The following is a 19207-nucleotide window of genomic DNA, read 5'->3' on the forward strand; positions in this document are numbered from 1 at the left end:
CTGTCTGATTTATTTAATCACATTTACATGAAATCAGATATATTCATCAACAGAGAACATCGTGAGCAAATCGAATGAAAGCATTACTCAACACAATTTCTGGCAGGAGAATGTAACCTGGAAGTTTTAGGTAGTAAATAATCAGCAGTTTTGTTGCTTATTCCAGTTTGTAGTCACTTAAATTCATCAGCAGTCTTTCCTTGGCTTTTCATATGGATGAAGTCTGGAAGTATGCTGTGACTTCTTGTGCAAATAGAAAAAAATCACCCATCATGTATCACTCTGATAAGAACAGTAAAGATCCAACATTGCTGTTGGAATCATGCAGGTATCTGGCACTGCCAAATTGGGCATTATTGGGTTTTCTTGGTAAATCAAGGACATGTTCTTGTCACCACTCACCAAAGGAAGATATTACAGAGCCCTTCTTCATGCCATGTGCTCAGAGCTGATGTTATAAAGCAGTTTATCCTTCCTTTCCCAGAGCTATCTACTTTTAAGGGCTTTGTTTTGCACACTGCTGCAAATACATTTGCTGCCTGCATTAGTCATTTACAGTACTTAGATCCTGTAACTATTAAATTGTTAACATTTGGAGCCAGCTATAATTATCTTTTATTAGTGGTAGTATTAATGGGCATAGTGCTTTCTTTCCTCTCTGGCTTTCCTGAGCATTTGAGGGGTCTTTAATGTATCTTACACTGAAGCAGCATCTTTGATCCATGTTTAGACAATTTGTTTTCTTATCTCTCTAAAATGCTCACCAAAAATTTTTTGTCTTCATGAAGTTTTTGCTTCTTTTGGATGTGCAAAATGGATATTCCAGGGAAAAATACATGGCTAAGCTTTGGTCCTGCAGGGTCACCACCTTCCAGGACTGCTTTAAACAAGAGCTGCATGCCCATGTGAAGCAGCTCTATAAACCTCAAACAAATCCAAATTTATGTAATTCCTTGTTGGTTTGAACCCTAAAACAATAAAATAAATGGTGGTTACCAAGGTTAATCACTGGCTCTTCTACTAAATGTTCTTTTTATCCATGTTGCGGTTCAGAAAGTTTTCTTCCACTTTTACGTAAAAGGGTGGAAGCCCTTAGTTTAGCTATGGGTTTTTCTGGTGCTGTACTTGAATTTTTCCATACCTGAAACCAAAACAACTAGAGGTGCTTGGCTTCAGCATTAATGGCACTCTTTGTCCAGTGTTTATTGTTGGGGGAGGGATGATCCTGTTGATGGTGATGATGTTCCCATCTGGGGGAATATCCATGGCCAGACTTTCCTTTGAGCTTCTGATGAAGACCCTGTGGATGTCAGGGGTGGAGGAAGGCTCTCTCTCAGCTGTGCCATGGCCAGGCAGGCTGCAGTGCTATCAAGTGAGCTCTGTGCTGATGGTCCTGATCACTGATTTTCTGTGTATTCTGCAAATTCCTGCAATTCCACTGGTTATTGCTAAGAAATCACAGCAATAACTATGAAAGGCGGCCAGTCATAAACTGCAAATGTGCTGTACTAATGTTCCATCCTTTGATGGGAAACTCCAGGTAGTGTACAAGTTAGAAATGTCTGCTGGAGATCCCCTGGTGTATAAGCTCTGGCTGGGACTTGATCCTTTTAACCATGAGGATTTCTGTCCATAGGACAGCAGTGACTCCCTTGTCTTATTCCTGTTTGTTGCCTTTGTGCTGTCATAGTTGTTGTAGTTTTAAATATACAATATCATGGTGTTAAGCATGTCTGACCAGCTTAACTCATCAGAAAACCATTTCAGCAGAGGGCTGCTAGCTGATAATGGCTGTACTTTTGCCCTCCTCTCTAAAAGACAGTGGCCACTAAATATAGCAGCACGAGCTATTTTTGATTATGTAACATCTCTATCTGTCTGTACTCTGATTAAATAATCTATTTTCTTGGCAAAGGAGTGCGAGTTCATTTTCTGTTATTGATCAACACCATATTTTAGCTGTGATACACATGACTTATTTGTCTTGCTGCCTGTTGGATTGATTTCTGTCACTGCCTTGCCATCAAGGGAGCTGGCAGTGGTGGGACCTGCCAGGCACGTGCCTGTCCTCACCCAGGGCAGTGTTTAACAATCCTTCTGTGCAGTGTATGGTGCATCAACTTAACACTTTTTGTTGCTGTTTTTCAGTCAACATATTGTCTGGTGTCTGTGTTATTATTTATCATTTACACTTACATTGTCTCTAGTTAATTCCTGATGCCTTGCACCTTCTACCTCCATAGGAGTGGGACTGAGTAAGCTTAGCTGTGTTCAGTACCCTCAAGTAACCTACAGGAGCCTGTGGAAGACTTAATTATTGACCATTTCTTGGAACAAATTTTTGACCATTTCTTGGAACAGATTTAATAAAAAAACATCCCTGGATTGAATTTGTGAGCCTTACAATGTATTTGTGCATCCTGCCCATACAGACCTCTCCTCCCACACCTTTTATTTCTGTTATAACATCAGATAAACTCCTGCTGAAAGCTTCAGCCCATGGCTTGGGAAGGTGCTGCAGCCACCAGGAGAGGTGATGAGCAAGGAGACAGAGCCAGAGAATCCCATCCTCAGTGTTTGCAGAACACTGGAGAAGCAAAGTGAGGTTCCCTGGAATAATAATGTACTGCTCAGTGCCATGAAAGGAGCTAAGCCAAGACTAAACCAGCTCTTTTTGGGAAGTTTCAAGGTTTTACACACACAGCACAGGAGTGCTGGCACAAACTGTGTGCTTTGGGAAGAGAAGGGGGAATTGTCCTGCTCCATGGCTGTGCCTGGTTCCAACCCCCTGCTCCAGGAGCTGAACCCCTGGCTCATTCCTGGGGCTCCACAGCTGGGCAGAGGAGCCACACCTGAGGAGTTTGGGTGCAGGTGGGACAGCAGACAGGGTGACAGGGTCACCTTTGCACCTCCCCAGCTCCAGGAGCAGCAGGGACAGTCTGAGCAAGCTGAAATTACTCATTGAGCAAATGCTGGCTCTGAGACCTGTTGGTTGCAGAATTAGCCCTGCAGCAAAAACCAGGCAAATCCAAAAGGTTTGTTGGCATTTCCTTACTTCCCTTCTCTCTACTGTTCTCTAGCTGTTTGTTTATGTAGGAAAAATGTTTTTTCATCCACTCAAGGATTCTGCTGTAGTAGAAATGTTGAGGAATTGTCATTAGCAACACAAAACTAATATTTCCAGTTCAAACTCCCCTTCTATAGAAATACTAAATCTGTTCTATTAACTGTCAAAAGAGAATAATCAAATAGTTCCTTACCATGGAGTACAGCATTAGTCAAGCCTAAAGCTGTTTTATTTCAGCAGCATTTTAAAGTCTCAACAACTGTTGAAAGGGAAATAAAGAATCTGAAAAGTATTTCTGCAAATAACATTTTAAAAGGTTAAATTAGAAAATCCTGCTCTGTTGTCCTCCCAGGGCTTGCAGTCATACCTGGTGTTGTTGGGGTTTGCCATGAAGAACTATTTAAAGTAATTTTGCTGTCTAGTTTGGATTCTGTGTAGACAGGCAATCTGTCAGTCATATTAGTGAGCATCCTTCACAATCCACTACAACTGGATGCTAAAGTTGGAAAAAAAAAAAGAGCAGAGTTAAATATTCAGCAGAGATGTGAAAATAAAACCTGCTGGCACAGGAGGCTGGAGGGAAGCTCCAGCACAGCAAGAGGTCAGTGCCAAATTGTCACCCAGCTCCTTGACCAGCTCCTGGGGGCTGAGCCTGCTTTTTGGGGGTCCTACAGAGTGAAGGGAAAGGAGAGGGAGGGAGGCAAATCCTCCCTCTGAAGCCCAGGAGGTTGTTCTGTGTCTCAGGGCCTGCCCACATGAAGTGATAATGAAATTTGGACAACACCTGCCTGTCCTCCTTGCCCTGGTTTGTTTTCCTTGCTCTGTGGTCTCACATTCCCTCCTTTGTTTCTTTCTGCCTGTTTTTTTTGGGGGGGTTTTTTGCTGCTTTGTCAGTGGGGTCAGCAAGATTGATGCTGTTGATAGCTCTGAAGTGAAGCTGCAAAGTGCTGACATGATTGCCGTTTGACAGGAGTGGTGTCTCCACTCAGAGCAAAGCTGGAACAAATTGGGAAGAGAAAAAAACCATATTGGTAATTGAATACATTATAATAAAGACAGCAATCATCCTGGTTGTTAATCTTCAGCATAGCTCCTGGGAAAAGTAAAACCTACTCAAAATATAGAATAAACACATCTCTATCGTGCTTTTTGCAATTTTCATTGCCTTTATTGAATAGAAGGACATCAGCTGCCTTTATCAAAGACCATGTAATGCTATTTTCAGTAGCCAGAAGGAAATAACTTGCTTGAGGAGCTAACAGAGAATGGGCACATCACTTGTGTTCACTTCTAAGCCAAGAGCATCTAAAGCATTCTCCAAATACATCTCCCAGTTTAATGCTGTGTTACTGCAGAGCTTTTCTTTTGCACAACATGCATGTCCTTTACACTGAGAAAGGCAAAATGTTGCATTTTAATGCAGATTCCATCCCTAAATAATGCCATAAACCACTGCCCAGGTGCTACAGGTGGTTTGGCAATGAAGGCAGGATATTGTTGTGTTTGAGTGCCTGTTGGTTCATGTGCTTGGAGGCATATATCAGCAGCTTGGGGAGAAATAGTAAATTGGAGATTATTGGCCTGGTAGAGACATTCATTGTGTTTCCTGGCAATAAATCCTTCAAAAGGCCGTGCAGGATGTTGTCTTACCTTGCACAGCACCAGTTCCAGGTCAGGCTGGGTAAAGGCACAGATAATTCAGTGAACTCGAGCATTTGGGCTGGGATTGGAGCAGTTCTGCCTTTCCCTGCTTTGGGGTAGGGTATTTCCCCTGATCCCTGCTCAGGTCCTGGGGTCTGTCCCTGCTCTGCTGGGATCCAGGAATTTCCCTTTGGTCTGTGCCTGTGCAGTGACACCTGTACACTGAATTCTGCCTGTGCTCTCATTTTCTAACTGACTTAAAGCTGTTCTACTGAATATAAACAGGGGGGAGTTAGAGAAAAGCTTTTGTGGGTTCTTACAGTGATGGACAAAGACACTGAATAAATAAGGGGAATAAGGGCAGAAATCAATCAATACCTAATTTTTCCAAATTACTGAGCTCCTCGGCTCTCTCTGTGGTTAAGGAGGAGATGCTGAGTGTCTCTGGAAAGAAGCTCCTAAAGATTAATCTGGAATATGAATGTTGATACAGTAAAAATTCTGATCAGTCTCCAATTTTTTGAGGTTGTTTGTGCTCTAAAGAAAACAAACATACAGAAATCTGTGATTTTGGCAGTGGTATAGCGTGAGGGAAGATTGTTCATTTTCAGGTTGTAACTGCTCAAAACCTAAAGGGATTTTTCAAATGTGACATGGTGATTCTAATAAAAACAAAACAAAACAAAAAGCTAGCAATTCCTCCCATGTCCTTGACAAGATATTTGTGCTTATTTTACATATTGAAACTGCAGTGATATTATTAAGTAAATTTAAATATTTGTGTGTATTTTTAGAAGATCTTTAATCAAAGCAGAGACAATTCCTCCTGCTGGTTCTTCAATCTAAAATATTGCCATTCCAATAAAAGAGAATGACACTTAAGATGCCTGCAATTAAGATTTCTAATTTTGGCTAAATCATCTATTTTAACTCCATAAGTAAAAATAGGTGAATTATTGCACGGTCTTTACTTTCCAAATATCAAACTACTACTACTTCTGCTATAATTATTACTACTTATACTATTAATATTATTAAATATTATTAATATTAATATACCATACTAATATTAATATAATATATACTATACTGATATTAATATACTATACTATTAATATACTATTAATAGTATTGATATTATTAATATTGTAAATTAAAAGAAATTCTGTTTATTTTGTTAGTTGGAGAAACGATTGTAAAAGAGCTTGTAGAAGCAGAATTAATGAGATTTGCTCTTTTAGGAAGTTTTTATTTTATACTTTTTTTTCAAGTAAAATTTAAAAAAAAGAAAAGAGCAAGTTCTGAAAACCTGGCAGGTTGTGCTGCTGTGCCCTGGGAGCAGAGCAGCATCCTCAGCCCTGCAGGACCACAGGGTTTATCCCAGTTTCCAAAGGAAATGGAGCTTCCAGGAGCCTGTGCTCTGTTTTGCTGCCAGCCTGCTTGGAGCTCATCAGTTCCCCTCCTAAATTAACTTGGAAGCTGCTGATTGACTTCGGCAGTAATTAACAGCATTAGAAATCCCCGGCACGGGGAGCTCTGGTAGGAGCTGGGAATGGGAGGAAAAATAAGGCAGGCAAAATAACCCATTTGAGGGCTGCAGGTTGATCAGCCATGGCTGTAGAGTGGCTTTAATCTGTATTTTCTACAATTTGTGGGTGGGAGGTGAAGAGGGGACACAAACAAGGGAGGAAGCAGCAATGGGGGGGCAGCTAAAAAAGCGCAGATGGCACAGCTGATATTGGTACAGTGGGTGCTGTCTAAACAACTTTATGGGAACAATCAGTGGCAAGCAGGGCTTTGTTTGGGGCTTGGGAGGATGTTTGTTATCCCTGACTCACCTCCAGCAGCAGCTCTGGCTGTCGGGTGAAACTGCCCCAGCAGAGCTGCTCTGTGCAGGGAGGATTTCCTCACTGCAGGAATCCACAGACTCAGTCACAGAAATGGGGCAGAACCCACCTGACCCCCCCACTGCAGAGGCTGCTCCTTGGTTTCTTACAGCAGCCAGTTCAAAGCTGCTTTTTGGAGTAAATCACTGTCACCCAAGTCTATTAAATCTCCCTCAGATGATGTTTAATTGGGGAACAAATTAACTGCCAGCTGAAGCTCTGTGAGCAGACTGCTCAAGTGCTCAACTCCTGGCAAGGGGAATAAACACCCAGAGAGCAGGGTATGGACCCAGAGCCTCCAAATCCCCACCTGCCCTGCAGGGATGTGTCAGGAAATCAGGGAGGTGTTCTGGAAATCAGGGAGGTGCAGGGCAGCTGGGAAACTGTTGTCAGGATTTACAGGTTTGGGAGTAAAGTGAACTAAGTTACCATTAATAAAACAATCACGTCCCAAAATGACCTGCAAAGGATGAACTAGGGTTTCTGTCAGTGCGGACCACAATCCCACCAGTGGAATAAGTGAATGGAGAAGGATCCAGTGTCAGGTGAGAGATGCACTTTTGTTCTGCTTGTGTCAGGATCAGAAAGAACTGAGGGGAGGAAAAACCTGGGGACCAACAAGGAACTTGCTTTGTGTATGAGGAAAGCAACTTTCCTAATAGAGAAACCTCTAAAGCTCAGTCCAAATGTTTGGATCCTTGGGAAACAATGATTTCATCAGCAAATCTAACTACAGAGTGTACCCAGAAGACCCCAAATGAGGACAGTTGCAGGGAACACAAGGTTTAACTGTGCTCTTGCCTTGATGTGATTAATAAGGCTGCTGATTTCCCACATCTTATCAGCTGACTGTAACACTGGTTTGTATATTTGTTATCTCCATTCTGCATTGTGGTATGGGTGGGTAAATAGAAATACCATGGAGGCGACAGGAAACAAAACAAAAATAATCAAACATGTTTATCACTAGAGCATTAAAATGGCTGTTGTGGCAGACACCAGATGAATTATGCAATACATAACTTAATTCTCTGGGCCACAGATGTTTCATTTTTCCTGCAAGAAGCTGATTGAACCTTGAATGACAGTTTCAGGCAGTCTTTGATTGCTCTGTGGGTCACATGCTTGATATGACCTGCATTTGAGTTGCTTTCTACATGCTGTTGCTTTATAAAACATGTAAAATTGACATCGTGTTGGCTGCTCAAGGCCAAGTCAGGAGTAATTCCATGGGTTTGATATGCTGTGTGTGCAAGGAGGGGAGAGGGAAGGGTGCCTGTGTTTAAATTCTGCTGTGTTATTGAATCAGCTGAAGTCAGGAGTGGGGAATTGCAGAAAGCTCTTTCAATTTGTACCATGAGGCACGAGGAAATTGGGAGTTTGCTGCATCCATGGCATCTCAGGAAATTCTGTCACATCAGGAGTGGCTCCTGCTTGCCAGGGCAGGCTGGCAGTGCTGGGAATGTTTGTCTGGATCTGAGCACAAGCACTTGGCACAACCTGCAGGTTTTGTTCCCCACCTCGAGGACTCCATCCTGCAAATCTGCTGGGCTGGTGCTGCTGCAGCACCTCAAACTCAGTGAGGGCAGGATTCTGGCATAAATACGTGAAAAACTAAAGATCAGAATGCTCTTCCTTGCTGTTCTCCATGTCCATAAAGGCAGCTCAGAAGGGTCACAGCAGAGTGGAATTCCAGGGTCTCTGCTTGTATCCCAGTGCAGCACCTGCAGGAGAACCTGCCCACAGCTCCAGACATTCCACATTTCCCACCAGCTCCCTCAGGACTTGGTGGAAATGGATTTTGAGACAAGATTATTTCTTTCTGCAAATTTCAGGTGCAAAAATTGTCCTGAGTTTCGGCACCTTCTTTAAACTCCTCTGTGGCCTGAAGGATTGGTGTAGGGGGATACAGGATGAAGGTGGTGTAGAATGTAATCTTATCCCCCAAAGAGTTGCAGCTGAACCAATTACTAAAGATTAGGAGCAGGCCTGATGTTAACAGGCCACACCTGTAGCCAATAAGAACAGTGGTATAAAAGAGAGGATTGGTGGGCTCTGGAGTTGGATGATAACTGCAAGGACCAGGAGCAGTCAGTGTTTAGAGGAGCTGCTTGTGAGAAACATTGAGGAGGTACAAAACTCTGGTGATGTGGAATCCTTGCACCATAATGATAATAGAACTCTTGAGATGTAAGTCAACAGATCTCTTGATATATAAGACAACAGATTGGGACCACTGCTCTGAGATAGGAGGAAACCCAGAATGATCCAAATCTGGACATTCCTAATTTTTCACTTTAATGCTACTCACAGGGTTTTGTAGTGTGAAGCAAAAGCACTCTATAAAAGAAAAATATCTGATCAGGAAAAAAAGGATTTATTGCATTTCTTTTCCTTTTTGTGATGGACCGCATGACTGCTGGTCATGGAGTTCACAAGAGATCTGTTCTTAGGGAGAGAATAACGCAATGAGAGCTGAGTAAGAGTTTTTTAAATGAAGGGTTGAACAGTCTGGGGAGCCAAAATTCATACTGGCCATGGTGCAACATGTGCAAATATGTGCCACATAAGAAAATAGTATTGCCATCAAATAAAAAAGATGGATCATCTGTTTATATATTGGGGTTTTTTTTAATCCAAGCAATACATCTTTTCTTTCTTCCAGCTGCTTACATTAAGTGTTCTCTGCCTTGCCAAGTGTGCCAAGGTTGTGTGTGTGTGACACTGTGGGAATTACAGCTCTGGGGTGCTGGGAGTTGGTGTTGTCTGTTACATATAATTCTTATTTTTCCTCTTTGCCTTTTACTGAGCATATCAATTAATGTCAGTCATATCAATTTCTCTCCAGAAATGATTAAGAAAACACTGATGATCTTTAGAAACTGCTCCCATGTGTATCACTGGAATAAAGCTGATTTCTGTTGTCTTTAAAACTTTATAATTGCAAACATGATTCTTGAAATCCTGACTTAACCTGCACAGCACTTTGTTTTCATGTTTTTTCTTGGAAAGCACTTTCCATATGGAGTGAAAAGTGTTTTATTCTATAGAGTCTTTTCTCTCTAGTGATTGAGAAGATTCTTGTTTTGTTGGGGTACTGTTCAGTATCTTGGGCTTTATAAGCAGTTTCTTTAACCTTTTTCAATATTTGATATTGAATATTTGACAACTTCTCCTGGATTATTTGGAGATCATACCTGCAGATTGATCCTGGTGTGCTTGATGAGGAATCTTTCCCTGGGATTTATTTCCCCAGCCTGGGTCTGTGCGTGGGGGCGGCGAGAGGAAACCAGGAGGGATTCTAATAAAACAACAAAAAAAGATGGGAAAAGCCTTGGCTCTCTCTGCTTTTTGCCAAGGGAGGAACTTGATTTAGTGCAGGGTGTCTGCACAGAGGGTCTGGGCAGTGTCCAGTGGACATTTCCCACTCCCAGATTAGTGCAGATGACGTTGGGTGTAATCACCAGAGCACCTGAGCCCAGCCTGCCTTTGATCTCTCCATTTAAAGCCTCCAGTCTCTCACTGCTTAGCAGAGAGGGGATTTTTTTCCTTCAGTTGAGTTCCTAGGAAAGGAAACACCCAGTTCATTACTAAACTTGGTGGATTTATGAATCCCTGAACAGAGAAATTCTTTTTCAAGAGGCCTGGATTTATATGACACTGGAAAAAGGATTATCTGATCTGAAGATCCTTAGGGGGTTGCTCTGAAAGAAAATATTAACCTATAGCTCTTGCAATTTGAAAAGTAGATTTGAGAACTTAGCACTAAAAGGTGTGTGACATCTTCCCTTTTGACGTGTTATGCTGAAATCACTTTTTATTTTGTTCTTTGTACAACCCTTCTGCCTATTATTCCATCTTGTACTGGCAGGAAAGGTGAATTTATCCTCTGTGGATGTTTGTTGGATTAGAATAATTATGAATTCTAAAAAAACATGTAAATGTGTGTACAGTGATACCTAAAAATGCCAAAAAAAAAGAGTGGTTTTTTGTATTATCTTCCTTTGGAAACTTTCTAGGAAAGTGTTTCTTGTTTTTTTCTTTCCTAGAAATTAGGCAACAGATCCTGGGCAGGTCACTGAGGAGCAGGGATTAGATGAGGGCATCCACAGCAGAGCTTAGGAAGTGGTTTGAATGTGGGTAGGGAATTTGTCTTCCCTCTGCTTTGCTTAAAGAAAAACTAAAATTGAATATTCAAATGCTGGAATGCTCCTGTGCCCTGAGTGAATGCTGTGATCATTGGGCTGCAGGCAATTCTGCCATTGTTTAGTGATCCGAAATTGCTTCCTAGAACCAGGAACCTTCCCTGATAAAAATTTCATTGAAACCTGAAAAAAATTCACTGCACTGCTTCTTGCTCTTTTTTTTTCCCTTTCTTTAAATGCTTTGGCCCCTGTTCTTTTCTTCCCTTCCCAAATATCCCAAATAACCTCACATTTTTTGCCTTGTGCTGGCCAAGTGCTGGGTTACACTGCCTGTAATTTTAAGAGGCTGAGCTGTTTACCTAATTTGGCCAAAATCTGCTCTATGCTGATCACAGATATATGTTACAAGGAGGATTTTTTCTTTTTTTTTTTTTTTTCCTTAATTAAACATAAATGCACATTAGTTGATAATGTCTGCTTTTAGTTTGAAATTGCCTGCGTAAATGTTTGGGTAATTAGAACATTTTAACAAGCCCCGCTGGCTCCATATACCGTTTGCTCTGACTAGTAAACTTTTACATGTTTTTAAAGAAAACAAATGTGTGGGAAAAAAATGTTGTTTGTTTTTTGCCAAACCAAAGTATTAATCTGCCCTGGTAGGGAAGTTTCTTGGCCACGCCACTGACTGCAATTTCCAAAGTGTCATCTGTATTTTTCAGTCCTTCCATGTATAAAGAATCCAACAGCAGTTTCCTTCAAGGTTGAGTAAGTTTGAATGTTTAGGGGGCTGTAGCCACAAGATTTGGCAAACCATTCACTTGTCATGTTAATAGAAAAGGAATTGTTTCTGCCTCTTTAAGCTAGTAGCTAAATGAAGGGCTTGGATCAACTGGGTTTTAATCATGAAGTCCAGATTCTTCTTGCTTGCACGTGAATAACTTTGTGGTGTTGAGGGTTTTCATCTGATTTAATTTTATTTAGAGGAGGAACTGAGCTTCTTCCCTCTTACCAACCCTTGAATTTGCTGACTTGTTATGCTCTTCAAACCTAATCGGTTTTCTTGATCTTAAAATGAAAATCGAGCCTTTCTGCACATTTTATTTCCCCAAAGCAATTGAATTGAAAAGTGGGGTGGTTTGGGTTTTTTTCCCAGCTCCTTAAGTTGTTTTTTATAGATGGCATGTTAGCTTTGAGGGCTGTTTCATGACTGGTAAAAGCTTATACCTTGTAAAATCCATAGCTTTTAATGCATTTTGTTTCTCACTTCAAACACAGTACTGAGAGAAGAAATAATAGAATATTTCATGGTCGTGCTGTTCCAACAGTTCAGATTCTTTTTACATGGTGATGCTGATTTTGTAGCTCCAAATGCTTGGGCTTAAAATTTGATTTCCTAAATTCCTTAGTCTGAAAATGTTGAAACTTAGAACAGGCTGTAATACACCCTGAAGAACTGTCTTGCTTACATGATCACTTCTCCTCTACCACAGAGATTACAAGAAACTGGATCAGATAAATGATTATATTATCTGTGGAATGCAAAAACACTGGGTAGATAACATTTATTCCTGAAAACAGATTTTCCCCACTCCTTTTCTCATGAACTGTGTTAATGTTTACAAAGTATCACCCTTGACCAGACTCTGATTAATGTTGGGTTGCAATGTGGAAATCTGGTGTAACCCACCATAAATATCAGTATAGCAAAATATCTCCTTGTTATTAATTACCCTCATTCTCTGTATCTGTCTGAAAAAAGAACTTTTCTCCTTGCCTTCATCTCTTGGGGTAATGGGGAAATTGAGACGCTCATGAGGGGCCAAGGTGTGTGTTCCTGCAGGAATAAAGTAAGAAGTGAAATAATCAGATCTCTGGTCAGCTTAGTTCACATGGGGTGACGTTGGTCACAAATAGATTCAGGGTAACCACAAATTTGTTGATTAGGTGAAGAAATTCTCCCCTGTGAGGTGCCCAGAGCAGCTGTGGCTGCCCCTGGATCCCTGGCAGTGCTCAAGGCCAGGCTGGAAATTGGGGCTTGGAGCAGCAATGGCAGGGGTGGAACAAAGTGATTTTCCAAGGTCTCTTCCAAGTTCCCTTCAAGATTCCCATCAGATTTTCGGTGCAAGCCTGCAGGACAAGCCCAGAGCTGGATGATGCTTTGCCTGCCAAGTTGTTCCATTGAAATAAAGAGGAATATTGAAATAGGAAGGGCTGAAAATGAGCAAATGTAGCAGAGGGTGAACACATCAAAAATGACCTGTGTGGGACTCACTCAGTGAGGCAAGCAGAGCTGCCTCATGTCTGACAGGTCTGAATTTGACACAGTCCTTTGTAAACAATAAATCAATGCAGGTTGTTTCTGTGAGTGCATAAAAGGTGTGAGAACTGTAATTTATTTTATAATAAATACTTGTGCTAAGCAAACAGTGAATGCAGCTATTAAAGACTTTCTCAAATAAGTGATTTTAGGCTGCTGAGTGCCAGCTACTCATGTGGTAGTCAAGCTTTTAAAATGAAAAGCCTGAATTCCTTTTGAAGATTCTCCTGAATGCTGTTGACACTTGTGCTAGGAAAGAATACAGAGTAATTTAATTCATTACTTTACTTAAAGATGGCATTTATGGTTGCAGCATTACCCTCCATCCGTGTGCAGACTCTAGGCTGGAGGTGTTTACTTGAATTTTTTTGGAGATGTTGCATCCTTTTATTAGGTGTGCTGGAAAGCTTGGGAGAAAAAAATGTAGGAGGGAAAGGGGAGTTGAGGATCAGTCAGCTGGTGTGTCTGGATACAAGGACAAAGGGACAATTTTGCCTTTGGCTACAGTTTGACACTTTACTGGATTCAGTCAGAATTATCTGCGCACGCTGAAGGGCACAAATGTCATTTTTATGGCATTCTATATCCTCAGTTGCTTTTTTTTTTTGTAATTGGCTGTGTATCCCAGTGCTGTAATAGAGCTCTTAAATCCTGACCCTGGCCAAAATGGGACACAAATACCAGTATTAATATTTCTCTCCATTTCAAATGCAGCATTAAGTCTTTTTACCTTATTTTTCCATCACCATCTTGTGTTTCCCTGGCAGCCACCCTCCTTTCCTCTGGCTCAGGGTGCTTTTGAGTTTAGTGCTCTTTTGAGCCCCTCTCCCCTTGGTCCATTGGCCTTGGATATCCCTCTGTTCCTTGCCTTGCTCCTCTGTCTTCTCCAGTTCCCCAACTTTTGGCTCCCCTTTCCTTGCCCCTCTCAAGGTGGCTGAAGGTCCTTGGATGGGTCCAGACTCCCTCACACTTTTCCCCCCTTCCCACTCATCTTTTCTCCATCAGAGTCATCTTCCTTTCTGCCAGACAAAAGAAACTTTCCCTGGTTGAGCTCAAACCCCACCTTTGCAATCTCCCTCTCCCAGTCCCAGAGGTTTTTGCTTCCAAATCTTTCACTCCTCGCAGGTGCTGTGGTGTTCCAGACCTTTGGCTGATACCTGCCCCTCTATTTGGGTGGAAATGCAGGGATTTGAGTGCTGTCCCCAGCCTCCAGAGGAGGAGAGGCAGCTGCATTGGCTTCTGCAGGCAGCATGGGGTGGGACATTCCCAGCTCTGCTCTCTGACAGAACCCAGACATCATTTACTGGCTCCATATAACCTGAGGCATCCACACATAAATTGAGCCCGAATGCAGAAGCTTGTATAAAGAGGATCCTTAAACTATCCTGGCTGAAAATATTTGTGAAATGCTGGGAAGCATCTTTTTAGTGTGTTGGGATGCTCTCTTCCCTCCTCTCTCTGTTACAGATACACAGTGGGGTCACTTGCATGGGCTTTGGAACATCTTTTTCACATGAATTATTGTCATTTCCATAAGTGGGTTAATAAGGTTTTTTGGGCCTGGAGTCTAAAACAAAAGATGTTTCACAACTGCAGAGGCTAAAGAGATGGAAAGTGTTATTGCAGGCTGATGTTAATGTGCCTGGGTCAGTCTTGTGGCTTCTCCCTTGAATCCTTTTTTTGCCCAAGCAGTGGCTGTTCAGTTCAGTAAGTAATGACCATTATTTATTATTAATTCAAAACATGGTGTGCAGGATTTCTGCCCAGTGTGAGAGCACATTAGCTTCTCCTGCACAAGAAAACACATGTTAATCTGTTTTCCATTATTGTCCAAAAGATCTTTTCAGAAGGCAGTTCATGTTGCCCCAACAACATTAAAGGCTGTAATTAAAAATAATTTTCCATTAATTTATATACATGCACATTTACTTATTATGATCTTTTGCTGCATTTCCCTAAGTGTACACCCAAAAGCCTCAAATGCTGTTGAGGAATAAGTCAATATTCCCTGTAATGATCCAGTGTGGAGTGTGCCAGAACCCTGATGTACTTCAATTAACCATCTTTCCTAACAAACACCTGCACAGGGAAATGCATCTTCTGTGAGAATCAGCAGAAAAACAAACCTTGACTTTTCTGCATGGGCAGAGGAAGGGAATTCCAGTATTTCACAGCTTTTACTGATAATGATCTGCTACAGATTAAAAACAAAAACCAGACATCATGGTGTTGGCAGATTGCAAAAGGACTTGCTGGTAAAGCTGCTGTTCAGAGGAGATGAGGACAGTGTTTATTGCTTCCATATGGTTCAGGCATACAAGACAGGCAAAATGTCTGAGGAGAATAATCTGTCTTATTATATTGATACAGAACATTCTTCAGGGCTGTCAGCCCTTTCTCCTGGTACCTTTCCCAGGTGAGCATGAGTGGGAAATATTTGCCCATGATTGAGCATGAAGATAAGAAAAGATTGCTTAAGGATTGGCTCCATTTGTGTGAGTGAAGTATTAGAAAATGCTGATTTTTAAAGGGGCAGGTCTGGGAGCTGCTCCCTAACACAGGGATCTGAAGGATCTCTTTTTTTCCTTGAATATTTTTATAGTTTTCAACCCTTTGACTTTCCAATTCAGCTTTGCAAAGTGCATTAGGGGTCTAAATTTAGAGTTTGATAAATTCATGTCAGAAAAGCCCTCCTTACCACATAATGTAAAATTGAATTTCTTGGTCTCTTTGACCTCTTGATATTTTTTTTTTTTAAGCCAAATTAAGAACCAAACTTCTGGGCCCACTGAAACAGAAGAGCAGCTGGTTGCTTTTGTATTTGTGGGGAGTTGGCTCTAGAACTGCAGTCTTTGACTTCTCCATAATTATCACTTGGGAAGCACCTTTCCTTGTAGGAAAGATGACACTGCCTCGAATTTTGGGGAGTAAAACCTTCAAAGATCCAATCAATATGCTCAAATATCAGTTTTCCTATTGCATTGCAAAAAGGGGGGACAGGCAAAGGAATTAGAGATTTGCAGAGTGGTCCAGAAAACTGCAGAGTGTCTCCCCAGTCAGGAGATGAGCTCAGTGCTTCTGTGTCCTTTTACAAATCAATATTGACAATAAATATTGGTGTTTGTGTGCCTGTTGCTGTGCCTGAGCTTGTGCAGCTGCCATTCTCTGTGATAACAAAACTTCTGCTCTCTTTTCCTCCCAGGGCTGATGAAATCGAGATGATCATGACAGACCTTGAAAGAGCAAATCAGGTAGGATTTTAAATGAATCCCCATAAAATTCCAAGTGTGACTTTGATTATTCTTTTTTAATTCTCTTTTGGATTTCACGACAGTTCTTTTATGTGCATTTTGCAGTCATAACTGTGTGGAGTAAGAAAATATGCAAATTTTGAGCAAAATACAGCTCTTCAGGGATGCTCTGAAAGGATTGTGTGCACAGTAGAGCAGTGCTTGCCATATATTTACCTTCTAATAATTTAAACTTAAGTTTCTTACTGTAGTTATTCTTGGCTTTATGTTTCTAAATCCATCGTGTTGGCCCCTACTCAGACATGCAGGTGAATGGTTTGCCCAAATTAAAGAGCCTTTGCCCTGTGGCTGTGGCAGGACTGCAGATTTGGGGACTTCTCCAGACTTTTTTTTTTTCCCCTTCCTTTTCTACTGTGTTTTATTGGCATATTAATTTTCAGCAAAGGTTGGATCAGGCTGTTCTTTCTGTGCAGGACCACAAAGAAATTGCCATTTGTTCCTGCAGATATTAGTTGGGGCTGTGAAATGTCTCTCTGGTCACACACTCCTGGCATGAGTGGCAGAAACACTGAGTTTTAACAAACCCAAACCCACCAGCCATGCAGAGAACCCTTCTGAGTGAGTGAGGTGGAGGAGATGTGTATGGATTCCATGATAATGGAAATTCCACAAACCACTGGCTGCTGGTTTCACAGAGGGAAAACCTCAGCCAGGATTTGCTTATCAGTGAGCTTCATTAATCCCTCTGCCAGGTTCCACCAGAGATTGCAATCTCCAGTCTCCCAGGCTATGGATTTATAATCCAGCTGGAGTTTGCCTTAGAGCAGCTCCCTTCCAGGGAAACAGTGGCAGCTCCTTCCCCTGCCTGGGTCCTGCTGTCAGCAGTGCTTGTGTGAGCCAGGCCAGGTCACTGATCCTGTTGAAAATGTACCCCCTGCTCCAGCTGCTGGTTTGTTTTGTCTTTTCCCTTTTGCCAGATCAGCTTTCAGCCCCCACACTCCCCTGCTGCAGCTGTCAAGGCTTGTTGGCCTTTATATTAGTTCTTGGAAAACTGGAAAAATACAAATCACAGAATCATTTCCACTGGAAAAGCCCTCCAAGATCTCCCAGTCCAGCCATCACCAAGGCCACCACTAACCCACATCCCCCCAGGGATTGAAATTCCTCCAGGGATGGGGACTCCACCACTGCCCTGGGTGAAGAGAAGAGATTTTCAGTGAAGAGATTTTCCTTGATATCCAACCTTGGAGCATCCTGAGGCTGTTTCTTCCTGTCCTATCACTTGTAACCTGGGAGCAGAACCTAGTCCTCACCTAAAGACTCCTTCCAGGGAGTTTTAGAAAGAGAGAAGATCCCCCTGAGCCTCTTTCTCCCCAAGCTGAGCTCCCTCAGCCACTCCTGGTGCCCCAGACCCTTCCCCAGCTCCATTCCCTTCCCTGGACACGCTCCAGCATCTTAATGTTTTAATGAAGCCAAAATCATATTTGTGAGCTGTTGAGTTGATTATTTAGTCAGTAAAAGCAAGCTGCTGTTTGTACAGTGGGTTTTTAGTTCTGTCAAAGAAGTTTTGTAGACAGCATTAAATATTTATGAAAGTGCTAGTAATTATTTGGAAATATGTAGACTTTTTAGAAATTACGTAGGTGTTAAAAATGTTTTGGTAGAATTATTTTGTGATTTTTACAAAGGCACTACACTTTGCAATGATTTACCCAGTAGTTGATTTTTTTCCCTTAGTCTAAAGGGGGCTGTAGTTAAAGAGCAGTATTTCTAAATTCCTTATTGTCTCCAAAAATGGATTATGCCTATTTATCTAGAAATGCTATTTTTCTATCTAACTGATACAAAGCTGCAATGTAGGTTGGTTTTTTTACTTCATTGTGGTGCTTTTCTTGTAATTAGGTAAAATTTACAACTGCTTGTGTGCATAACCCTTAGTTTGGTTATTATTCTGCAAAATCTGCCTGTACATAAAACCAGCATGCTGTTCATCTGAGCTGTTGGAAGGCCAGAGGAGGGGATTCTGTCTCACTTTTCCTCCTCCTCCTCCTCTGGCTGCTGAGGGCCCATCCCCTCCCAAGCAGCAGCTCTGGCACCTGGGGGTCCCTTCACTGGGGGTTCACTGAGCTCAGCAGGTGCAGGAGATCTTGGATTTGGGATGAAGGGTTTGTTCTCTGGGGGTTTAGCAGCTTGAGACAGCTCAAAAAAAACATGCGAGAAGCCACAGCACCCAAATCACAGAATCATGGAATGGTTTGGGTTGGAAGAGACTTCAAAGCTGATCTGGTTCCACCTCTGCCATGGCAGGGACACCTCCCACTGTCCCAGGCTGCTCCAGGTCCTGTCCAACCTGGCCTTAGGGGCAGCCACAGCTGCTCTGGGCACCTGTGCCAGGGCTCAGCACCCTCCCAGCCAAAAATTCCTTCCCAATATCCCATCCATCCCTGCCCTCTGGCTGTGGGAGCCATTCCCTGTGTCCTGTCCCTCCATCCCTTGTCCCCAGTCCCTCTCCAGCTCTCCTGGAGCCTCTTCAGGCCCTGCAAAGGCTCTGAGGTTTCCTGGAGCTTCTCCTCTCCAGGTGAGCACCCCCAGCCCAGCTCCAGCCCTGGAGGAGCTCCATGGAATTCCTCTGGAATTGCTCCAACAGCTCCATGTCTTTGCTGTGCTGTCCTTGTGTCCCCAGGAGGGACCCAAAGGGACACCAAGGGCCCCTGTGGCCTTGGAGGAGCTGCAGAAGGGAAGGGCAGGTTCCCCTGGAGAGGAGCAGGAGCTGCTGCAGGCTCAGCTCATTTGCTGCCCATAGAGTCCCTGCCTTGTGTGATGCTTTACCTTTATAAAGCACTGTGATGGATTCTATCTAATCTTTGTAGCAGCAATTCCTGTGTGTTTTACCTCTTCAC

The 19207-nt window shown here is 42.4% G+C and overlaps 1 protein-coding gene across 7 annotated transcripts in view; it reads left to right on the top strand.

Annotated features, from left to right (window-relative positions):
* CUX1 (cut like homeobox 1) overlaps positions 1-19207 on the top strand; it is a 273254-nt gene that overhangs the window by 155852 nt on the left and 98195 nt on the right. For all 7 annotated transcript variants that reach the window (XM_054287447.1, XM_054287441.1, XM_054287444.1 and 4 more), the window contains exon 9: positions 16259-16307. In XM_054287447.1, coding sequence (XP_054143422.1) covers positions 16259-16307 — 49 coding nt within the window. The remainder of the gene's footprint in view (positions 1-16258; positions 16308-19207) is intronic.

This window comes from Melozone crissalis, unplaced genomic scaffold (genome assembly GCF_028551555.1).
Source record: "Melozone crissalis strain CALT ecotype California unplaced genomic scaffold, PUWL_Pcris_2 ptg000057l_1, whole genome shotgun sequence".
Classification (NCBI taxonomy): Eukaryota; Metazoa; Chordata; class Aves; order Passeriformes; family Passerellidae; genus Melozone; species Melozone crissalis.